Source organism: Pelodiscus sinensis, chromosome 14 (genome assembly GCF_052426305.1).
Source record: "Pelodiscus sinensis isolate ZL-2025 chromosome 14, ASM5242630v1, whole genome shotgun sequence".
Lineage (NCBI taxonomy): Eukaryota > Metazoa > Chordata > Testudines > Trionychidae > Pelodiscus > Pelodiscus sinensis.
Genome location: NC_143065.1, coordinates 29,466,336 through 29,490,816, shown reverse-complemented (window position 1 = coordinate 29,490,816; position 24,481 = coordinate 29,466,336). Strand labels below are relative to the sequence as shown.

Sequence of the window (24,481 nt, the reverse complement as noted above, 5' to 3'; positions counted from 1 at the left end):
TACCCTGGGCCTCCACTCCCCTGCTGGGTTCTGGTAAATTTCTTGCGCTGGGCAATCCCCAGCGCCCATACTCCTGCTGCCCAGGGGTTTTCTGGATCCAGGGTTGGGCTGCCTACAGTATCTTGGAGCTGGCTAAGCCCCTGGAAGCATTTGCAGGAGGGGGAGAGGCATTGGCAAGGGGACACATCAGTCCCATGTGGTTTTGTATTGTAAACTCTTCCTAGCTGTTTTTAACAGTATCGCTGGCTACCCCTCTAAGCCCTTACACAGGACTGTTCTGGGACAAAACCATTAAAACGTGGCCTTATGAAGAAAAATTGAAAAAAATAGGTTTTAGTCTGGAGAAGACTGCGGAGGGATACGAAAAATGTTTTCAAGTGTGTGAAAGATTGTTACAAGTAGGAGAAAAAAATGTTCTCCTTAGCTCTGAGGAAAAAACAGGAAGCAATAGGGGTACGTCTAGACTGGCATGATTTTCCGGAAATGCTTTTAATGGAAAAGTTTTCTGTTAAAAGCATTTTCAGAACAGAGCATCTAGATTGGCATGGATGCTTTTCCACAAAAGTACTATTTGCGGAAAAGCGTCCGTGGCCAATCTAGACACGCTTTAGCGCAAAAAAGCCCCGATTGCCATTTTCGCGATCCGGGCTTTTTTGCGGAAAACAAATCTCAGCTGTCTACGCTGGCCCTTTTGCGCAAAAGTTTTGCGCAAAGGGGACTTTTGCCTGAACGGAAGCAGCATAGTATTTCCGCAAAAAGCACTGATTTCTTACAGTAGGAAGTCAGTGCTTTTGCGGAAATTCAAGCGGCCAGTGTAGACAGCTGGCAAGTTTTTCCGGAAAAGCGGCTGATTTTCCGGAAAAACTGGCCAGTCTAGACACAGCCTAGGTGTTTAGGTTGGGTGTTATGAAAACCTTCCTAACTGTGCTGGTGGTTAAGCAGTGGAATAGGTTGTCTAACCTGCTTCTAAAAATCTAGTGATGGAAATTCCAGAGTCTCCCTAGGCAAACATCTGTCAGTGATGATTTAGATAATACTTAGGCCTGCCATGAGTGCAAGGGACTGGACTAGATGATCTCTCACGATCCCTTCCAGTTCTTTGGTTCTGTTATCCTCGCCACCCATGAGAACCTGTGCCACTCACTCTGATGGCAAATCACTGTAAATTTGAAATGAAGATTAGCCTTACCAACTCTCCTGGTTTTATCACCAGTGGCACAGTGGTTGGTGTTCTTAAACCTATAGCTCTTGGAGTCAAGTGATGATTAACAATCTCTGCTTTCAGAAATTTATAATCACAATTCCAAACAGTTTGAAAATGAAAACCATGTGTACTCTAAAAGAAGCCAGGCAAATAAAAGCACCCACTATTGTTTTTTTAAAAAAAAGTTTTGTAATTTTAAGCCAATCTCATGATTTGACTTCTGATTTTAGAATGCCTGGAGAGTCACATCCTGGTAGGCTTATTTTAATGTTTCAGACTTTAGCATCTACTACTAAAAATCAACCAGTTGAAAGTAAGGGTATGTCTACACTACCACCCTAGTTCGAACTAGGGTGGTAGTGTAGACATACCCTAAGGGTGTGTCTAGACTACATGGCTCCATCGACGGAGCCATGTAAAGTAGTTTACCCGACATAGTCAATGAAGCGGGGATTTAAATAATCCCCGCTTCATTAAAATAAAAATGGCCGTCATGCTGTGCTGACAATCAGCTGATCCGGTAGAGCGTGGCAGTCTAGACACAGATCGGTCAACAAGGGCTTCCCTTGACGATCGATCCGCGTCTAGACTGCTGCACTGTGCCGGATCAGCTGATTGTTGGCACAGCGTGGCGGCCATTTTTATTTTAATGGAGCGGGGATTATTTAAATCCCCACTTCATTGACTATGTTGTGTAAACTACTTTACATGGCTCCGTCAACGGAGCCATGTAGTCTAGACACACCCTAACTGTCAAAAATATTTTGGGAAGATGTCCAGGGTCTGTGTGGCTTCTTTCCTATGTATAAAAAGCCCTAACAGTATCTTTTAATATACTTTGAGGGCTGGGGATTTGTTTGTTTGTTACTTTGCAAAAACGAGGAGTCCTTTGGCACCTTAAAGACTAACAAAATTGTGTCAAAGCGGGCTGTAGCCCACAAAAGCTTATGCCCAAATAAATGTGATTGTCATTAAGCTGCAACAGGACTCCTTGTCATTTTTGCTGAAACAGACTAAGACAACAACCCCAAAGAAACACACTACTTTGTAAAAATATTGCTCCAGATTCACTGGCCTGCCTGAGCTGAGGAAGGTGGCAAAAATGGCTTTAATATTACCTCCCACACGCACCATAATTTCGAGCATTCTGAAGTTGACTGTGTGTAGAAATACATCCTATCCAACACTTGGTTACAAATCCTTTTTGCTTAGTGTAGACAGGACATAAAGAAATTGCCCCTATCCTGGTTCTGCCATCCATGGCATGAGTACAACTTAATATAATTTAACAGTTGTAAACCAAGCATTTCCCCATCCTCATGTAACTAAACATCCACGGGTGGAGAGAAGGAGACAGTTTCACAAACATTAGGGGAATTTTGTGAGCTACACGAAATAGTGACTTTTTAGTCCATGTGGTTCTTCCCTTTCAGTCTGTCTCAGCGGTTTCTGTGGTTTGCCCTGTCTTGCATCATGTCTGTCAGGAACATGTATTAACTTGTGCAACAATCTCCCAAGGAAAGGGGCAGAATCCAGATAACTTGGGTCATTTAAAACATCTGGCCAAACACTGGTAAATACAATAAAGACCAATCTTCCATTGGTAAGAAAATGGGATTAGGTGATCAGATAGGGTCTCAATACCATCATTTGCTGCAATGACATCCAACTACTTCCTGATAAGGAAGCAAAAGGTTAATTGGTTACCTGGTAAGCATTAGGTTTATCAGAACACTTATTTGGTAACCGGTTAACCGGACTGCCAGCCACATAGAGTTGGCTGGCAGGAATCTCACAAGAGGTCAGGGTGGCAGGCAGCACCATATGAGCAGCAGGTGGGACCTGGCTGCACCACATCAGAACCAGATTCCAGCTCCATGGCACCAGGCCCTCCCTCAATGGCACTAGCAGCCCTGATCCTGGTGCCCAGTTTCCCCAGGGCCCCAGCTCCTGGCCACACTGCAGCCCTGGCTCCCGGGCATCTTGCAGCCTTGGCTCCCACAGCCCCGGTCCTAGTGAACCTGGACTCCACAGTAATAGTGAGACCGCCTGCTCTGGCTGCCCTACCCTCGCCAACAGTTAACCAGTTAAATGATATAATTTTAATTGTTTAACACATTAACTGTTTGAATCAATATTTACATCCCTACTCCTTGACTATTAGCCTGATGTGTTCCTCTGCTGTGCTGCCTCGCTTCGTTTGACTGCGCTTTCCTCCAGAAACAGCATTGTCTGCTGCTCCAATATTTTGCCTGTCAGTTTAAGTGATATCTTTAGTGGCTGCGATATAGATAACACCGCAGTTGTGGTGGTGCATAACTTCATGTCAGTAACCAAACAATGTGAATGGTATTCTACAAGACTGCGGCAATAAGCATTAAAATATACTACAAATATACATAGATACCACATAGAAATCAAAGATATACCAGCATAATTGCAAATCCCTTTGCTGATTTTTTTCTTCTCTATCATATCAAACATTAACTACTTGTGTTTGTTTTCAAGGTGCTTTGAGACTTATCCCACTCTACTGATCTTCTTTCACTTGGTATCAAAAGGTTGACTGGTCCATAATGCCCGCCTTCATTGACCACTTGTTCAATTCGCAAGAAACATCTTCGCTAAGAATCTGCTCAGCCTTGGGGAAAGTTCCCTGTAAACATCTGCAAAACAAACATTCAAAATCCTTAAATCCCTTTTGCTATGAGGCCTACAAAAACTTGACAATGGGATGCTGGTGTGTTGAGAATGGTGCCTCTCAGGCTAGCCAATGTTATCTCGTTAGTTCCCTGAACTACCCATCTGTCTGCATCCAGCTGCTGTCTCTTGTCTTGTACTTAGACTGTAAAATCCTTGGAGAAGGATTTCTAGCACGAGTCCTGCTCCATGCCTAAGGCTCTTGGAAACTACAGTAGTACAAAGAATGATTAATATAACAGTAAAAATAGGTGCCAAATATGCTAGCTGTTCTGTTTCATAAGTACAGAGCAACTATAGATTTTGTTATTGGTGAAGATAGTCCATAGTCCCAGTGGATTATTTAGTGGATAATCCTAGCTTTCTTTACTTAAACCCAGGTTTTAGAGATGAAAGACAAGTGCTAAAACTATTACACTATCTATCTGTAATTCTAAGTCAATGTAAAAGGTCAAGTTGCCTTTGTATAGTTAATATATTGAAAAAATGAGGAGTTCTGTGGCACCTTCAAGACTAACAGATGTATTAGGGCAGTCATCTCCAATGTGGTGCCCGTGGGCACCATGGCACCCGCCAGGGCATTTATGTGTGCCCACCGAATCATCTGGGTCGGCCCTGCCCCCAGGTGCGTGGCACATGGGCGGCCCCTGCCCTGGGTTCGCAGTGCATGGGCGGCCCCTACCCTGGGCGCGCAGCACATGCGTGGCCCCAGGTTCACAGCGCATGGGCGGCCCCGCCTCTGGGCGCACGGCACATGCGCAGCCCCGCCCCCAGACACATGGCACGTGTGCTTTAACTTTTCCGTTAAAAGCCTTTGCGAAAAATCATGCCAGTCTAGACGTAGCCTTAGAGTTGTGTTTGACAGTGAACTGAACTGCTTTAAAATCCCTAATCTGTAAGGGCATGGCTACGTAGCAAAGCTAAACTCAAAATAAACTACGTACCTTGAGATATGCTAAGAGCTTATATCAACTTTTGGTGCTGTCTACACAGCAGTTATTTTGAAATAGAGCCCTCTTCCCCCGTCTTCCCTTACTCCTCATGAAATGAAGTTCACAGAGGTTGGAGTAAGAAGCCTGTTACTTCAAATTTATTTCAAATGGATTTTGATTATTTCAAAATCAATGTGTGGATTTTTTCCTTCCATGTGCAGAATAATTTTATGTGCTCTGAGGTATGTGCAAATGTGCACCACCAGTAGAAACAAAAAACCTTGCTGTGGGTGGTCTGCTAATCAGATGGGCAGCATCTGAATCACTCTTGAGTGGTCACACATGCACATAGCTTACAGGGAACATGCCAACGTGTCTCAGCTCTCATCAGTTATTCCAGGAGAATACGACAGTCCTAATAATTAAAGAAAAGGTCTTTTAGTTAACATAAATTGAAATCTTTAATAGGCAATATTTGAAATCAGAAAGCAAGTATAAGGCCAGATTCAGTACAAATGTGTCCACTTTGGTCCATCCATTAGCGGGTGTTCCTGTGACTTTTCAAAAGCTTCTACCTTATTCATTAAATGAGTTTCCTAAATATCAAATGCTGCCATCCAAATCTGATCCATGTGTAACCCACACACCTACTGGATCTGGCCCAGAGGAGCTCAGCCCTATATGTGCCAAAGCCTCTCTGCCCCTCTGCTAACCCCTGGACTGGTGGGGGTAAAGTAATTTCCAGCCTGTTTATACCCCACAGACTCCACAGCAGCCCCAAGGACAGTGGCTTAGAATCCTCTTCACCTACACCATGGGCTGGGTTCTGCCCTCTGGGAACATGAAGTTGCTCTGTCCCCAAGGCACCCTCCCATGCTCAGCCACCTCTCTGGCCAGGAGGTGGCTGGGTTATGTTGGTGGCCAGCAGCAGCCTGGAGGTGTTAGTGCCTTTGGAAACTGTAGACAGGAAGAGGCAAACTGGTTCCAAACAAACAGGAGCAGGGTGCGGGGAGAGAAGAGCTCTGCAAAGACATGGGCCAGGTCATCTTCTCCATCTCTGCAGCTGGAAGCAGCTTCCATCTTAGTGCCAAAAGGCAGCTGCACAGTGTCAAAAGACTGCTGCTGACCACATTCTGGTGTTAACCCTGGCAGAAATCTAGGGGAGGAAGGAATGTGACCCGTGGGGCTATGTCTACACTACAGGCTTCTTACGCAAGAAGCTTTTGGCGGAAAATCTCTTCCGCAAAAACTTCTTGCACAAGAGTGCGTCCACACTGCAACAGCGCATCAAAAAAGTGATGCGCTTTTACACAAGAGAGCGTCCAGACTGCATGGACGCTCTCTCAAAAGGAAACTCTGATTGCTATGTACAGCATGGCCACCAGGGCACCTGTGCTTTTTTTGATTGCCTATTTCTTCACAAAAAAAACCCTGTTCCCCATCCACACACACCGTTTTGTGCAAGAGCTCTTGCGCAAAAAGGAGTTATTCCTTGTAGAAGGAGGAATACCTACACCGGAAAACCTCCTCTGTTCTTTCATTTTACTTGCGCAAAAACGCGCTTGAGGTGTGGACACTCTGCGAGTTTTTGCAGAAAAACTGCCGTTTTTGTGCAAAAACTCTGTAGTGTAGACCTAGCCCCTGTGTGACCCCTGCACATACATTCCCTTGGAAAGAGGCAGTGCCAAGTACCAGGAGAAACAGGTCCATCCTGGAGGTCCAGCCAGACATGGAGGGTGCAAAGCACAGGGCAGGGATGGTTGGGGCAATTGGTCAAACACCCCTCATGTGAGAGAGGTGTATGTGTGTGTGTGTGTGAGAGAGAGAGAGAGACCTCCCCTCATGGGGGGGATAAGGGATGTCACCCTTCTCTCTGTCAACCCTAAAACCTTAGGATGTCTACACAGCAGGGCTTAACTTGAAATAAGCTACGCAAATTGAGCAATGTCAACTGCATAGCTTATTTCAACATAGCTTTTTTTAAAAAATTGGGAGCATCTACACAGCACTTATTTCGAAAGAGCACTCTTCCTCCAACTTCCCTTACTCCTCGTACAATGAGGGCTATAGGAGTCAGAGTAAGAAGTCCTCCAGCTTGACAGCATTTCAACATTATTTTGAGATAACTGCCTGCTGTATAGACATGGACTAAGTTATTTTGAAATAATGTTGCTGTGTAGACGTACCCTGAAGAGAAAAGGGAAATAAAAAGAATCCAGCTAAGTAGTATTTTTTTTAACAAAGTCTCAGTTAACTTGATGTTAATTTGAGCATTTGTATGATTGATTGCTGTTGAGCTCACTTGAATAAAAGTAATTTCATCAGGTGTCCTGTATTCATCAGAGGGAAATATGGTCATTCTAATCAGGCCCATAATGCCTGAATTTGCAGCTATGCCCACACTTACACCTAGTAAAGTATCTAACTTGGCTGAAAAGAAAAAATAACACAGTGATGAAACAAAACAACCTATTGGTCGTGTTTTAATTAGATACAAATATATTTTGAATAACCATTTTGCACTTGGCCATTTAAAAGCATCTCTTTACACAAATAAATCATATGGCCATTGCAAATAAAAAGAACATCCACTATGCATATGAAGGATCTTTTTTTAAAAAAGAAATTGTTAAACAGATTCCATTGTACTGATTAGTAAATATTTACACACATTTTAAATTGCTGGTCCCAAATCCAGCTCATGAACTCAAATATGCTTTCATGAGTAAGTGTTTTAGTCCCTTTATTTAAGAACCTTCTGCTGATAAAGTAAACAACAAAAATGCAATAATGTAAGGCTGTTAATTCACAACATTTTTAAAATGCAGAATTAAAACTGATACTGCTCCTAACCCATTGGATTATGTGTAGCTGATACTGCACATCTTTGAGGCTTCATCTAGACTATGGAGCTTTTCTGGGAAAAACTCCGCCATATCCAGGTAACATGCCTGCTCTTCTGCTTTTTTTTGCAGAAGAGCACACGCATTCTTTCGGAAGCCCTGTCTTCCTCCTTCCACAAGGAAGAATGGCTCTTTCAAAAGAGGTGGTTTGAAATTTGTCCCAGTGTAGACGGGCAAAATTTCGGAAAAGCCACTTCTGTCAAAACTATCGGATAAAGCATGGTAGTCTAGATGTAGCCTGAAAGTCCATCAGAGAAGACAAATACTGACTTGATCTCTGTCTTTCCTGGGGCTTGTCTACACCACAGAAAAGATCAACCCTCAGGAGGTCATTTTTCTAGCGTTCGATTTAGCAGGGGTAGTGTAGACCCCCAAATTGAAAGCTGAGGGTTGCCCCCACCAGCGTTGTGTACTGCCCATTCTGTGAGGAGTAAGGGAAACTGACAGGAGCATGCGGTTTTTGTGTAGCTGGATTGCATACCTTAAGCCAACCTGCCAGAGATGTTCTCTCCAGGTCAGGTTTGAGACATATTGGTTGTCAGTTCTGTACCTCTTTGATAGCTAGAGAATTCCAGTCTTTGCTGCTGTGAAATAAGCCAGCAGCTAAATATTTACTAGTAAATATATAAATTAAAATATAATCTAAACAAGTAAACATTGTCCTTAATTCCAGAAGGCTGATACATTTTCCTCTTGCTTGCAGGAAACTATTCTAATGAATCCCATTGCAACGTCCAGTTTGCATGTGGAAGGCTGATCTCCATCTCATCAATAATACTGACTGAAGAAGGAAAAAGCATCCATGATTTTTGCTTTAATGTTGAATAATGACAGCCACGATTGTTTTTCTTCAAACATAGGTAGGAAGCCGTTTTCCTGTGGAGAAGAATATAGAAAGTCTGGTTACACCTTTATAATAATGAGCTTGTAAAAAATGCATCATTGATTCATGATAGCAGGAGGCTTTCAGTTCAATAGAGGGTATTGAGCCTTTATGTCCACAGAAGCAGGTTTACAGATTGCTGCCTCAGAAAAAAATGAACTGGACTTTTAAAACAGTAGCTGAAGCTATTTGCAAATCATTCAATGCCTGTCTCCTCTCCAGGTGAAAACATGACTAAATTTGCTCCTTCCGTGCCTAATCCCTTCAGAGGAAGTTTCATTATTTAGATTGGATTTAAACTTTGTGGCTGGACCTATCTCTTTCTGATATTATGACGTAATTACTGAAAATTCCTGATACAGTGAAAGAAAAAAAAATCAGGAATAAATGCTGATCTTAAACAGATTTGACGGAAAGAGGCAAGCAAAGGAGACTCTATACATGAACTCACTACAACTGTTACCCAACAGAGAAATAGAGCAAAAGCAAGCTGGAGAAAAGTGTGGGAAAGGCAGAGGACAGGAGAAAGACAATAGTAAAGGGGAACAGATAAGAAAGGAGAAAATAAACCTGATTTCTAAGCTCCACAAGGATGTAAAGCAAGAGTAATTGCACTAAGAGCAGAATAAGGCCCAAAGAGGCAATATAAAGAGAAAGTGACATTTGCATACATACACACACAAAAAATATCAGGGGATCTCAGGCTCTGATGGCATTTACCTTCAACTTCCCCATAACTCCTACAGAAAACCAAGTTTACATGATGAAACTGCAAAGCAGAAGAGTGGAGTTTCCTACAACTTTCATTTACATCAGCATAGGGACTTTCATTAACTGGTCATATATATTATGCTGGACAAAGAAATATATACTGATTGTTAAATACTTTATTCATATTTGTAAAATAGCCATTGAGAAGTCTTAGGAATATCTCAGCCAATTTCCACTCACATAATTACTGTAGTCTCAATGCCTGAATAAGTCAAGCAGGATTTGACTACAGTTGTTCTTAATTATCAGACTGTACAACTAAACTGACAAGGGATGAAAACCTGGTTGCATTGAGCTCAAAGGCAAAACTTCTACTGATTTCACTATGGGCAGGATTACACCTATACAAATTTTAAAAGGCTTTGGATCAGGCTGTTCACAGCATTATTGCATGCTTTCACTTTAATTTCAGCTTGGAAGGCATACTGTCGGCTTACTTTTAGTGGTTTATACTGTCACAGGCACCTTAAAAAGGTCTTGTATTTTTCTCTAATTCAGATCTGAAACAAAATATTTGCTTTCAGTTTTAAGGAAGAATTCAATATTTAAAAGCTTTAAATAAAGGAAATGATAAAGCCGTGGCTAAGTTGACAGTACTTTTTGACAGTAGTTAAAAGAGCATTTTTAAATATAGTAAAGGAAAAGTATCCTGATGTAGATAGCAGTGAAAAGTGGTTATAAAATACATCACTGAAACTTACCCAGCCTCCATTTGCATCTATCCATTCAGCCTTGGTGTTTATAATGTACTCCGTGATGAAATAAGAAATCTGCTCTTTATTATCTCCTGTAAGCTGAACTTTGTGTTCTTGAAGCCTCTTAGAAAGAATTCCTCCAAACATAAATATTGTCAAAATCCGCCCCCAGTTAGTGTTTCCATCATCAAATTCTTTATCCATGACTTGAATGAAAATTCTTCTGGCAGCATCTACAGAGGTAATATCAAGTGTGTCCAAACATGGTTTCAGTATCTCTTCGTTTTCTTTTTGAAGAAAAGATGCAGAATTTCTTAAGACATGAGCAACTCTGCTTGGGGCTGGTCCAAGCTCAGGTTCCTGAAGAATGTATTTCAGATAATCCTGGACTAAATAGTAAACATAGCGGAACTCAGAACTTTCCATTTTGAAGCAAATGCAAAGAGCAAAGCACAGCCTTTAACCAGTGTGCAAGTGCTAATGCACTTTATAAGCTGAACTTAACTACCAGCTACTCATTTGCATTACACAAGTTCCTGTACAACCCACTGACTTAAAGCTTCCTTAAATGAATGTATGGGTTGTGGCTATAAGTTCAGAAATGAAAAAAAAATGCAATGAGGTCAAAGAAAGCCCGTAAACCACAAACCCCTTACTTTATCCTATATGATGTATTACGCAGGAGTTGTGGCCTTACAAGAATACATTAGTAGGGCCACATTCTCAGCTGCTGTAAATTGATGAAGCTTCAATGAGCTTGTGCTGGTTTACACCAGTGGAGGATCTGCACAATATTTCTTTTTAAAAGTAAAGTGCACAATCTTGGAACATACAACTCTTGAGAAATACTCTGATGCGGGCAGTGGCCAATGCTTCCCTCTAGACTGCAGGAGGATGGTGATTAAATATTCACAGTGGATGACAGGAAGGAACCCAAATATGGTATATCTTTCCTCTAGCCTGTGGAAAAAAGGGGGGTGAGCTCTCTCTACCCTTATTCCCACAAAAGTCCCCATGTGAGGAAAGATCAGGCTCTGAAGATTGGAATGGAGTGACTGTGACACAGTTCTTCCCCCACACAATTCCTTAATCCCCCAGAGAATCCAGGTATAAGATCATATTTATCCAGTAAGCATTGTCTTAAATCAGGGTGAGAGAACTTATGGCCCATGGGCCAGATGTGACTTGTGATGAGGCTTAGGGCTTCCACCTGCAGCAGGGCAAGCCTCTTCCCTGCCCCTCCCCCTTTGGGGTTGTAGTGCTTCGTGAGTGAGGTGAGTGTCTCTCATTTGGGGGCCAAGTTAGTAAGGTTTTTTTGTGGGGTGCTTTTCTTGAAGCAGCAGCAGCAGAGTAAGAAGTATTGGTACTCCCAATGTCAACAGGGTGCTTGGGAGACAGGAGAGAAGAGCAAGGTCTCTGAATGGTAGGGGCCAATAACCATGCCCTCCTCTATCCCTGATTTGCCCAAAAAGGCACCCTCCAAAAACTGTAAGCCAAATACTAGTGAGGAAAATAGAAAGGTGCATCAACTCTGTCAAATCAAATATAAAAACATAATAAGGCAGGCCAAGAAAGAATCTAAAGAGAAACTAGCTATATCTAAGGATGGAAAACCTAGCAGCAAAAGCACATGAGAAGCAGAAAGTCTGCCAGACAGTCAGAGAGGCCACTGGATGATCAAGAAGCCAAAGAAGCATTCAAGCAAGACAGGGCTATTGCTGAGAAACTAAATGAATTCTTTGCATCCGTCTTCACTGCAGGTTGCAAGTTCCCACACCTGAGCAATTCATTTTAGGTGACAAATCTGAGGAACTCTCCCTGATTTAGGTGTCAGAAGAGGAAGTTCTGGAACAATTGATAAGCAGAAATACGTCACCGGGAACAGATGGCGTACACCCAAAAGTTCTTGTATGAAATTGCAGAACTATTAGCTGTAGTATGTAATGTATCACTTAAATCAGCTTTTAAGAAAATGGAGGGTAGCTAATATAACACCTATTTTTTTAAAAAGGCTCCAGAGGAGTTCCTGGTAATTACAGGCTAGTAATCATGTGGCAACAGTGATTCAATTTATATAGTGTATATGAACTTTCAGAAAGCCTTACACAAGATACCGCTCCGATGGTTCTTAAAAAAAGTAAGCAGTCATGAGGTAAAAGAGAAGGGCTTCTCATGAATCAGTAACTGGTTAAAAGAAGGAATGGAAGAGTAGGAATAAATGGTCAGTTTTCACAATGGAGAGAGGTAAGTAGTAGGATTCCCCACAGATCTGTTGTGGGACCTGTGCAGTCAGCATATCAACAAATCTGGAAAAGAGGGTGGATAGTGGGATGGCAAAATTTGCAGACAAAAAATTACTCAAAATAATTAAATCCAAAGCTGACTCCAGAGAGTCACAATAGGTTCTGACTAGGGATGTTAGAGTTTAACCAATTAACTGATAGACTGATGCTTATTGATTACACTCTTCCACCTCCCAGGGAGACGCCTTCGCTGCAGCAGGGAAGCCTCCGCTCCAGGAGCAAGGCGAGCAGCCTCTGTCTGCCCAGCTCCCAGGGAGGCATTTTTTCTGCACCAGCAAAGCTGCTTCTCACCATTGGAGGCAGCAGATACTGGTGCCCCCGCTCCTGGGAAGACTTCGCTACAGGCTTATTGAAGCTTTATACTGCAGCACATGTAACCTCTGAGATTTTCAGCAGTTTCACGGTTACCGTTTTAACCGACTTTTAACATCCCTAGTTCTCACTGCACTGGTGACTAGGCAACAAAATGGCAAATGAAATTCAATGTTGATAAATGCGAAATAATGCATATTGGAAAACATAATCCCAACTACACATACAAAATGGTGGGGTCTAAATTAGCTGTTAGCACTCATAAAAGATCTTGGAGAAGCAGTGACTCATTAACCTTGAAGAGGCTTAAATGACCTCTCCAGCCCCAATTTTAATGAAAAAAAAGTCAGTTCTTTCTGAGAGCATAAAGGGTTAATTTGTTATTGCCAAGCAATCCTTGGTTTGGTTTGCTCAGTGGTGCACTGCCACCTACCTGCAGCAAGGATTTGTGCATGCACAGAAATGTTTCAGCAGTATAGGAAATAACAGTTGTGCTCTGTTCAGGGTTTCTATGTCTTGAGTATGTATGCACAGTGAGGAACAAAACCAGAATGGCATTTGTGCTAGCCCACTTCCTCTCTCTATAAGGGTATGTCTACACTACAAAGTTAATTCGAACTAACGGACGTTAGTTCGAATTAACTTTGATAGGCGCTACACTGGCGCTCCGCTAGTTCGAACTTAATTCGAACTAGCGGAGCGCTTAGTTCGAACAAGGTAAACCTCATTGCACGAGGACTAACGCCTAGTTCGAACTTACTAGTTCGAACTAAGGGCTGTGTAGCCCTTTAGTTCGAACTAGTGGGAGGCTAACCCTCCCCAGCTTTCCATGGTGGCCACTCTGGCCAACACCAGGCAAACTCTATTGCCCCCTCCCGGCCCCGGACCTCTTAAAGGGGCACAGGCTGGCTACGGTGTCCGTGCCAGGTGCAAGCCTGCCAGCACCCAGCCAGCAGACCCTGCACCTGGCACGGCTCGAGCCAGCCACCCGATGCCCCCCAGCCCTCCGCCTCTTCCCGGGACCAGGCTGGCGGCTCCCAGGAGCTTGCCCAGGAACGCAAGAGGTGGGCACCCGCCTGGTCCAGTGCAGACATCGTGGACCTTGTCCACGACTTCCACCCTAGGCACAGGAAAGCGGCCGTCTAGGGCAGGAGAGCTGCCAGCCTGGCCACCCAGGAGCAGGGGTGCATGAAAATCAAGGTGGTCCACTGAGACCCCCGACCCTGAGCCCTGAGCTTAGAATGGCCGTACTGGGTCATATCAAAGGTCCATCTAGCCCAGTAGCCTGTCTGCCGACAGTGGCCAACCCTAGGTACTCTGGAGGGGATGGACCAAAGACAGTGACCAAGCCATTTGTCTCGTGCCATCCCTCTCCAGCCTTCCACAAACTTCAGGCAGGGACACCACTCCTACCCCTGGCTAATACCACTCCATGGACCCAACCTCCATGAATTAATCTCACTTCTCTTTAAACTCTGTTCTAGTTCTAGCTTTCACAGCCTCCTGCAGCAAGGAGTTCCACAGGTTGACTCTTTGCTTTGGGAAGAACTTTCTGTTATTAGTTTGAAGCCTGCTACCCATTCCTTTCCTTTTGTGTCCTCTAGTCCTTCTATTATGGGAACTAATAATGAACTTTTCTGTATGCACCCTCTCCACCCCACTCATGCTTTTATAGATCTCTATCATATCCCCCCTCCGTCTCCTCTTTTCTAAGCTGAAAAGTCCCAGTCTCTTTAGCCTCTCTTCATATGGGACCTGTTCCAACCCCCTCATCATTGTAGTTGCCCTCCCCTCTGCCACCCTCTCTCTTCACCTCTTCCACCTCCTTTTCCCAGTCTCCCCCAGTTTTGTTCAATAAAGACAGAATCTATTTTTGAACACAATTGTCCTTTATTTTGTACATCAGGAAGGGGGGCTAGGGAGGGGTAAGTGGAAGGAGGTGAGGGAGGAATGGGGCACGAGCCCCTGATGGGGAGGACTGGGCTGGCTCTGCGGGCTTCTGGGGGTGGAACCTCTCCTGCAGCCCCCCAATTGCCCCCTCTCCCCAGATGGCAGCCTGCGGCAAGTGCAGCCGGTCTGATGGCCGAGTGCTGTGATGTGCCCAGTGTGGGTACTCCGGGCACTCCAAGCCAGGACTGCTTTGCAAGCGGGGCACCCCTGAGAACTGTCTGTCCGGGGTGGGGGTCGGGTCCCTTTAAGCACAGCCCTCAGCTAGCCTGAGACAGCAGCTCCACTCTCTAAGTCCTCATCTGATGCCCTGCCGGCACTGCTTCCGGCCATCCTTAACCTCTGTTCAGGGTCCACTCTGTGTGGACATGCTAGTTCGAATTAGCAAAACGCTAATTCGAACTAGTTTTTTAGTCTGGATGCGTTAGTTCCAATTAGCTTAGTTCGAATTAACTAATTCGAACTAAGTTAGTTTGAATTAGCGCTGTAGCGTAGACGTACCCTAAGTGATTAGATTTTTTTTTCTTTCTTTCTGGGTGCTCAGTCAGTCTAGAACCCTTCAACAGCTCATTTCCAAAGTTTTGGGGTGCTCGTCTCCAGGAGCATCCAGTTCAATGTAAAAGATTTCTCTTCTTCTCATCTTTGTGACAGAGAAAATAGAAAAGGAAATTGCTGAAACAGGACAGCAGTTCTCAGCTTCTTAAGACAAATGAACCAGTTCACCAGACTATAGGTAGGAGCCACAATCTATGTGGCAGCTCTCAGGAGATGCAGCACAGAAAGCATAACCCTGTGGGTGGGGTTTGGGGGAGACAGAACTACTCTTGTTCCTCCCAAATTCTGGGATAATGTGCAGGCCAATTGAATCCCCTACCCAATCAGGCCTTCTCAATGTCCAGAGAGGCCCAGACCACTTCCAGCCTCTGCCATAAAAAAAATAATAAAAAAAAAGGATACCACTCATCCAGCACCAGCCACTAGTAGTGGTTTGTTTATATCCTCAGCTGATTTGAAAGGACACATTCATCACTGCATCATTTTGTACCACCAGATTTGATATATTTTTATTAATTTTATGAACATTTTAACTTATTATTATGACAAAATCTGTATCATTTAACAAAAAATATGTCTTTTATTAAATCACATCTATTATTTGTTTAAATTTGCAGCTCTGAGCTGAGAGAGTGTGTCACAATTTGGTCTGTGTGGCAGTCTAGACACAGAGATTAAAGCTGGGCAGTGTAAGGTGCATATGCGGGTCCTGTGCTGCCCCTGCTGGGGAAGAATTCTCATGCAAGTCTGTCCCCTTTGCAACCTCCCTACATCACTAGAGTGGCATAAGGAGACCCGAGCAAGAGCTGGCTCTGGCTCTGGCTCTACTACCCATTGCCTACTCCCTCTCATTAAACAGCCTAGCCTACCCCCCTATAAAACTCAGCTTTCTCCAAACCCAGCCTCATCATCAGGAGGAAAAGCCTGGCAACATGCTGGGTCCCAGAACCAAAATTAGTAACTATGATGAGGAGATGGAACTCAGGCTACATCTACACTCCCGCTTTTTTGCAGAAGAGGAAATGCAAATGGAGCGCTAATTAGCATATCTCACACCCTCATTTGCATAGTCTCTTCCGATGCTTTTTGCGAAAGAGGTTTTTGTGCAAAAACAAGCAGTGTAGATGAGTCCATTTTGCACAAAAAAGCCCTTTTGTGCAGGAACCCTTATTCCTCAAAAAATGAGGTTCTTGTGCAAAAGGAGATTTTGCGCAAAAGGGACCCAACTACAATATTTGTTTTTACGCAAAAACCTCTTCCACAAAAAGCATCGGAAAAGAATATGCAAATGAGAGCACGGGATATGCTAATTAGTGCTCCATTTGCATTTCCCCTTCCTCAAAAAAGCGGGAGTGTAGATGTAGCGTCAGAGTGGTTGGTAATCACCTGTGTTCTTCTGTATGTAGTTTTGTCCTGAGCCCTCTCTGACCTTCTTTTCCAAGTTTTTACCCAGCAGTGAGCCAGTTTGAATGATCCTCATATCTTATCAGTGGTGAATAGAGATGCCAAGTTGTAGACGACTACATGATTAACCCGCCAGTGGGGGTGGGGTGAGCAAAGGGGCAGTTGCCCTGGGTCCCAGCAATTCTAAAAGGCCCAGGGCTCCAGCTGCCGCTGTTGCTACTGTGGCTAGAGGCAGGGGCGGATGATAATTTTGCGGGACCCAAGGCTGCGCCGTGGGGCCCGGGGAGGCATAATTTTGCGCATGCGCCTCGGCAGCAGCCAACCGGAAGTAGCATTTCACGCGCGCATCTCGGCAGCAACTGACCAGAAGTAGCATGCGCGGGGTGTGTGAGCAGGGCCTATTGAACCATGGGGCCCGGGGCAGCCACCCTGCTCGTCCTGCCCTAAAGGACCCAGGCCTCTAGCCAGGCAGTACACTTCAGAGCCCCATGCTGCGCACTTCAGCTGGTTCTGAGGGCCATTGGGAAGGTGTCACATGGTCTGGGCAGAACTGAGGGCTGGCTGCCCCCTCCCCCTTCCAGAAGCACAGAACTGTCCCGGCCCCCCATTGCCCGGGGCCCAATAATCTTGTCAGCTGCCCTGGTGTTATCTTAATTCCATACAATTCAGAAAGTAGTAGGCTGAAGGTACTGGAAGAGGCTTGTGGTCTGAACAAAAAATGGGTAGCCAGGAAATCTTGAGTCCTAATACCCACACCACACTTGTTCTTTTTGTGGCCTTTGGCAAATCACTTCACCTCTCCGAGTTTGTTTCCCTATCTGTAAAACACGGGAAAAGATTGTTATAAAGATTCATTGATGAGGACAACTAGATTCATTTCCTACATGACTTTGATCAAATCATTTGATCACTCTGGGCCTCGGTTGCCCATCTACAAAACGGGGATATGAATAGTTCTTTTCTTTCATCTTTGCCTGAAGTCGGTGAGGCTCCATGTGGGAGCAGGAGTGTGCCTTAAAAGCCAGCTCCCTGTGTACTTCTGGGGGGTCATCTACCTCCCTCCTCCTCCCCCGCTCTCCCCTCCACCGCAGTGCTGCTGCCTCTGTATCAGGCAGCAGCACCTGGGAAGGGGACAAGCACAGTGTGTGCATGGTGGATACAAGGTGGCTAATACTAACCGGCAGCTGGTTACTCTGCAAAGGAAATCCTGCACTTTTGATTGTGATGCATACATTCTTTCCCAGATACAGAGCTGCACATCAACAATCCATCTGATCTGCAGGCCCAGCTCAGTCATTACCTGAGTCCAAAGAAATATCTCTAAGCAATTCCTGTTCCTTACTCCCTGAAAATGTAAGACCTAGTCCTGCAGTCCCATATGTACCCAACTAGAGCTTACTCACATGGCAATTCCCATTGACCTCAAAGGGTACTTCTACACTGGAGTAAAGGACCCATGACTGGCCCAATCCAGGTAACTCAGACTCATGGGACTGGGTCTGCAGGCCTAACAATTGCACCATAGACATTTGGACTCAGCTGGAGCCTAGCTCTAAAACCCCATGAGGACGGGGATGGTAGGGGTGTGTCTCAGCCTTCACCTCAGTCTGTTAACCCAGGCTCTGGGATTTGGTTCTGTGGGGAATTTTTTTTTTTAAGACAAGGTGTCTTCTCCTTGCAGGGTGCATAAAGGATTGTAGCTTCAGTTCCTTCCTTATGGCATGCTCTGGATTTAAAATAAATATGTAACTATCACTACCATATTCTAAGAAAAAATTAGCTGGTTAAGAATCTAGAGACCTATGCTGGAGACATGTTTTAGTTCTGACAAAGCACTTCCATCATTTTAGCAGAGTAGGCTTGCAGTCTGAGCGGACAAACATTTTACAACCCAGTAACACTAGGGCTGTGTCCAGACTCAGGGTTTTTTTCGAAAAAAGTAGCCTTTTTTCGAAAAAACTTCACCTGCGTCTAGACTGCAGCCGCGTTCTTTCGAAATTAAATCGAAAGAACGCGGCTTTTCTTTCGACGGCGGTAAACCTAATTCCACGAGGAAGAACGCCTTCTTTCGAAAGTGCTCTTTCGAAAGAAGGCGTTCTTGAAAGCAAACAGGCTTTTTAGAAAGAGAGCATCCAGACTCACTGGGTGCTTTCTTTCAAAAAAGCGGCTTGCTTTTTCGAAAGTTCCGCGTGCAGTCTAGATGCTCTCTTTCGAAAGAGGCTCTTTCGAAAGTATCTTTCAAAAGAGCCTCTTTTGAAAGAGGCTTGCAGTCTAGACATAGCCTTAATGTGGTGCTGCCATGAAGAATGTCTCTAAAAAAGTAATTCTCTGGCTATAGGTTTACTGTCAGATAAAATGTGCTCAGTTTACAAGCATAATTTTTTTTCTAACTGCCAGCCATGCATATGGCTTGTGCTCCGAGGGTCTGATTCTCCATTACCTTGTACATAGCAAAGTAAGTAATATGCAAATGAGACTAAGCATGGAATATCGCCAAGCCTCATTTGCATACCTAATGAGCCACCATTTTTTTCAGAAGAGGCTTTTGCGCAAGAAGGAGCGTCTACACTGCCCCTTCTTGTGCAAGAAAAACCCTCTTGCACAATGCCATTACACCTACTACTTTTCAGGAAGAACGGCATTGCACAAGAGGGTTTTTCTTGCGCAAGAAGGGGCAGTGTAGACGCTCCTTCTTGCGCAAGAGCCTCTTCTGAAAAAAATGGTGGCTCATTAGGTATGCAAATTAGGCTTGGCGATATTCCACGCTTAGCCTCATTTGTATATTACTCGCGCAAGAAGCCGCGAGTGTAGACATAGCCTAAGTCTCTCTTTAAGGACCCAGAAAGGAAATAATGGGTGGACTAGCACTAGCTCATCCCTTCATTATTTTGTCCACCAATTAGGCCTAGTATCCAATATCCCAGTTTTGGCTAATCCATTTCCAGTTCCACATCATCTGTTTTTACCAAGCATGATTTTAACATAGTTCTTGAACAACATTGGCAGGTCTTTTTGTTTGGACTAATTTAGTTTTTCTGTTTCCTTGTCACAGGGTCTGCTTGCTCCAATGAGTCCTCCAGAGCCTTTGCCCACTGGGCGAATATCAGGAAACATCTCCAAAGGAATTTGTCCATATTTATCTGGAAAGAAACAGCTGAGTTATCAACCTAGAAAGTGTTGATCAATAACAATCAATTCTGGCTATTACTCTGCAGGTAATTTGGTTCCATTAGCCCTCTGACATGAAGTCATGATTTTTTTCTAATTTAATCAACTAGCATGTTTTTCTTTCATGCCAACAATGGAAGATGAGAACCACCATCTGCAAGATTATAAGACCAGGCAGCTTTATAGACTATTTTGTTATAACAATTCTGAAAAGAGTAAAGAAACTATTGGGGCGGGGAGAAATCTATTAAGGATAACATTTCAATGCAGGAGTTAGGCACACATCTTTTGGCAATGTTAATGGGGCTCTCACTACTAAATTCTCATGCATAATGCTAAACATTTTTGCCTAATGATCTTCGTTAAACACAGCAAAACAAACAATTTAAAGTTGAGCCAGTTCTTGACATTCCCCGGTTTAAGTATAAAACAAACCTGGGTTAATCATTCAGGGCCAACTCCTTAGTACAGCTGAAGGGCACACAGCGCATATCCAGATGTGTGAGTTGCACAGCTAGCACAAAACTTACTTTCATTCTCTCCCATTCCTGGATCTGTGCAGGCTGGTCCCACAGCAGAACTTCAGCTGCCCACCTTCCAGAATTTCAATAAGGCCCAAGGCAGATCTTAGAGAAGCCTGAACTATTCAGCAAGGGTATGTCTACACTACAGTATTATTTCAAAATATCTTATTTCATAATAGTTATGATACTACAGTATGATACTACAGTATTTATAATACTACAGTATTATTTCAAAATATCTTATTTCATAATAGTTATTTCAAAATAACTTATTTTGAACTAACGTGTCTAGATACAAAATGCATTTCGAAATAGCATTTTGCTATTTCAAAATAGCGTGTCCAGACTGATAGGACTCTGAACTGAATTTAAGGCTGGCCGGAACTGGTTCTGGCAGGGCATCAGCTCAGGAGTTATCTTGTGTGGCTGCTGCCTGAGGCTATCTGAGACATGTGCTTAAAGGGACTTTCCCCCCCTCCCCCCCCCCCCCCCCCCCGGACAGCCGGTTCTAAGGTTTCCTTGCTTGCTTCCCTACCTTGATGAGGGACAGCATAGCATTTTTTCCTCTGCGTGCTCTGATTGCCCTCATTCAGGATACCACATCACTCTTCAGCATGGAGCTGGAGCCGCCCCTGGGCACTCTGGTGCTTCTCCTGGCGTGTTGCTGCGAGTCTGGCAGCACGTTCTGCAGGCAGTAACAGTCTCCCTGGTGCGCCCCACTGGGGACTTGTGCCTCATTCCTCCCTCACATCCTTCCACTTACCCCTCCCTAACCCCCTGTCCTGCTGTACAATAAAAGACACATGTGTTCATTACAACAAGGCCTCTTTATTGAACAAAACTGGGGGGGGGGGCGGATGAAACTGAGGTGAGGCTGAGGAAAGAAGATGTGAGAGGGGAGGAGGGTGGGTGGGAGAGGGGAGGGAGAAACCTGGGAGGAGGGAGCTGGCAGAGGGAGGCAAGGGGAGGAAGGGGGAGGAGAAGCTCAGGGCTCAGGTTTGGGGGTCTCGCCAGCCCAACTGTCTCCCAGCACTGCAGGTGCGGGGGCTTTGGCATCCCTGGGGGTGTGGGGAGGGTGGGAAGGAAGAAACGGGAGGGGGAGAAGAGTGGAAGGAAGAGCGGTAGCTGGGGAAGCAGCAAGGACTGGAGCAGCAGGAGGCAGCAAGCTCTGCCCCCGGGTCGATGACCACCTGGGGGGCACGGACCATCCTGCCCCCCAGGATGTAGTCCACAGCATCAAAATAGGGGCAAGGGTCTGGGTTTGCCCCGGTTGAGAGCTTCCCCCTGTGCCCCTGGCATATGCCTGCTGTAGCTCCTTTATTTTTATGTGAACCTGCTCCTGGGTTTGCAAGTGGCCTTTGGTGGCCAGGCTGGCAGCCATCCACTTGTACATGGTTGCATTCCTCCGTTTAGTGCAGAGATCATGGACATTGGAGGCATCCCCCCAAACGTGAATTAGGACCCTGATCTCCACACTGGACCAGGCAGGAGTGCACCTTTTCTGGCCCCTGGCAGGCTCCTGGGAGATGGCAGACTGGTCCTGGGGAGCAGTGGAGGGTTGGCTGGCACTGGCTGCCTGGCTTATGCTGGTGCCACTAGGTGAAGTACAGCGACAGCTGGATCTGGGCTGGCAGGCTTGGAACTGGCACAGGCACTGTGGCCAGAGATACCCCTTTAAGGGCTCCAGGGAGGGTGAGAGGGAGAGGAGTTTTCTTGGTTGTGCCCAGAGTGGCCACCAGGGCACCTGGGAAGGGCTGGAGGCCTCCTATTTCAAAATAAGCATCTACACAGCGCTTACTTCAAAATAGGCGCTATTCTTCGTAGAATGAGATTTACCAATTTCAAAATAAGCCCTCGGCTATTTCGATTTAATTTCGAAATAGTGGTTTGCTGTGTAGATGCTGTTATTAACGTAACGGCTGTTATTAACATTATTTCAAAATATCTTATTTCGAAATAGTTTATTCAAAATAAGTTATTTCGATAGAATGTGTCTACACACAAAATGCATTTCGAATTAGCATTTGGCTATTTCGAAATACTGCGTCTACACTGAGTGGACACTGATTCGGAGTTAAGGCTGGCGGGAACCAGGTCAGGGTTAGGGCATCAGGTAAGGAGTGTCTTTGTGTGGCTGTTGCCTAAGGCTATCTGAGGCTTGTGTTTAAAGGGATACTCCCCCTCCCCAGGCAGCCGGTTCTCAGGTGTCCCTGCTTGCTTGCCTGGCTTTCACTTACCTCTCCCTAACCCCACTTCCTGATGTCAAATAAAATACACATATTTTCAAAAATATAAACTCTCTTTATTTAACAAAACTGGGGGGGAAATGAAACTCTGGGGAGACTGGGGAAAGAAGGTGGGAGAGGGTTGGAGAGGGGAGGGGGGAACTAGAAGGGGGAAGCCAGGGTAACAGGGAGGAGGGGATGCTCAGGGGTGGCAGTCTCGCCGGGCCAACTATCTCCTAGCACGGCGGGTGTGGGGGCCTCGGTGTCCCCGGGAGGATGGGGAGGAGGGTGTAGAGTTGAAGTGGGGGGTGTGGAGATTAATGAGGAGGGTGTGGAGGTTGAGGACGGAGAGGCGGGAGGGGGAGAAGGAGTGGGAGGAGGAGCGGGAGCTGGGGAGGCAGCAGGCACTGGAGCAGCACGAGGCAGTACACTCTGCACCAGGGTCTGCAGATGGTCACAGATGGCACGACCCTGGGCAAGCAGCTCCCACCGGAACCCCCGGTCATCCTGCACCCTCTGCTCCATGGTGTGGTGCAGGGCTCGCAGGGCCCCCAGCTGCTGGTCTCGGTATCCCTGCAGTGTTTGGGTGGACCTGCTGAGCCCTCGGGTGCAGGAGGGTGTCTCAGGTGGGGTGGTGCGCCCTGCACACGTAGCTGGTGCGGCTGTGGAGAAAGAAGAGAAGTGGTCAGTTCTCCCTGGGGACTCAGTGGGTGAAGCCCAGCCCCTCTCTGCAAGGTGAGGATGACGGTGCCCTGCACCGCCAGAGCCACTGTGCTTGCACAGAGGCCATGGTCGGAATGTCCAGCTATCCCCAGGAGTGGGAGCTGCCCCAAGACCGCACTCATGCCCCTGTGCTGTGTATAGTGTGGCCAAGGTGGGGGGGAAATGTCCCCTGCCTCTGTGTAGAGGGGGCTTGTGAAGGGAGGGCGTCCTGCTGTGTCCCGCCCCAGGGTCAGGAGCATGTCAGGTCTCTTCACACACACATGTGGCTATCAGGCCACGGCCCCTGTGTGGCACGCAGCTGGAACCACCTGCCCAAGGGTGGCACAGCACGTGCTCACATGTGCACAGGTTGCTGCATGATCCATGGTAAGCAAGGCCCATGCACGCAGTTCCTGGTCTCCCTCCCCACCCCCACTTACATGATGTGGCCTCCCTGGACGACCCTGGTGACTCCGTTGCTGGGACAGCTCGGGGGTCCAGCCGGCGCCGTGGCAGCTTCTCCTCCGCATCCTGGTCAGGGCCCTCTGCTCCTGGCTCGCTGCCCCCTGGGCTGGCACGGACCGTCCCGCCCCTCAGGATGCAGTCCAGGGCCTCAAAATAGGGGCAAGTGTGTGCCCCTGTTGAGGAGCTGCCCCATGTGGCCCTGGCATATCCCTGCTGCAATTCTTTAATTTTCATGCGCACCTGTTCTGAGGTGCGCATGTGGCCTTTAGTGGCCATGGTGGCACCTATGCGGCTGTAAACGGCCGCGTTCCTCCATCTAGTGTGGAGATCATGGACGTTGGAGGCCTCCCCTCAAACCTCAATGAGGTCCATGATCTCCGCACTAGTTCAGGATGGCGCCCACCTTCTCCGTCCCCTGGCTGGCTTCTGGGAGCTGGGGGACTGGGCGGTGGAGGGCTGGCTGGATCTGGCTGCCCAACTCATCTTGGGGCCACTGTGTCAGGGTCAGTGACTGCTGGCTCTGTGCTTGCAGGCCTGTAGCTGGCACATGCAGTGTGGCCAGAGTCTACCCCTTTAAGGGCTCTGGGGCTGGGGGAGAGGAGAGGAATTTTCCTGGTTTGGCCCAGAATGGCCACCAGGGCTCCCTGGGAATGGCTGGAGGCCTCCTATTTCCAAATAAGCATCTACACAGCGCTTATTTCGAATTAGCTATTTCAAATTTGGCGTTATCCCTTGTAGATTGAGGTTTAACTAATTTGAATTAAGCGCTCTGCTATTTCGATTTTATT

At 46.0% G+C, this 24,481-nt stretch overlaps 1 protein-coding gene across 1 annotated transcript; it reads right to left on the bottom strand.

Annotated features, from left to right (window-relative positions):
• Positions 1-6,891: 6,891 nt before the first annotated feature.
• Positions 6,892-10,829, bottom strand: BCL2A1 (BCL2 related protein A1). Its single transcript, XM_014581630.4, has 2 exons — positions 10,095-10,829; positions 6,892-8,615 (listed from the first exon to the last, which is right to left on the bottom strand). The coding sequence occupies exons 1-2, from the start codon at positions 10,512-10,514 to the stop codon at positions 8,508-8,510; spliced, it is 528 nt and encodes a 175-aa protein (XP_014437116.1). The 5' UTR covers positions 10,515-10,829; the 3' UTR covers positions 6,892-8,507.
• Positions 10,830-24,481: the final 13,652 nt, after the last annotated feature.

Bases quoted from the DNA above. Each gene is read 5' to 3' on its own strand.
- BCL2A1 (XM_014581630.4), bottom strand. From the start codon at position 10,514: ATGGAAAGTTCTGAGTTCCGCTATGTTTACTATTTAGTCCAGGATTAT. The intron at 8,616-10,094 runs GTAAGTTTCAGT...TCTTCTCCACAG, and splicing joins TAGATGCAAATGGAGGCTGG to GAAAACGGCTTCCTACCTAT.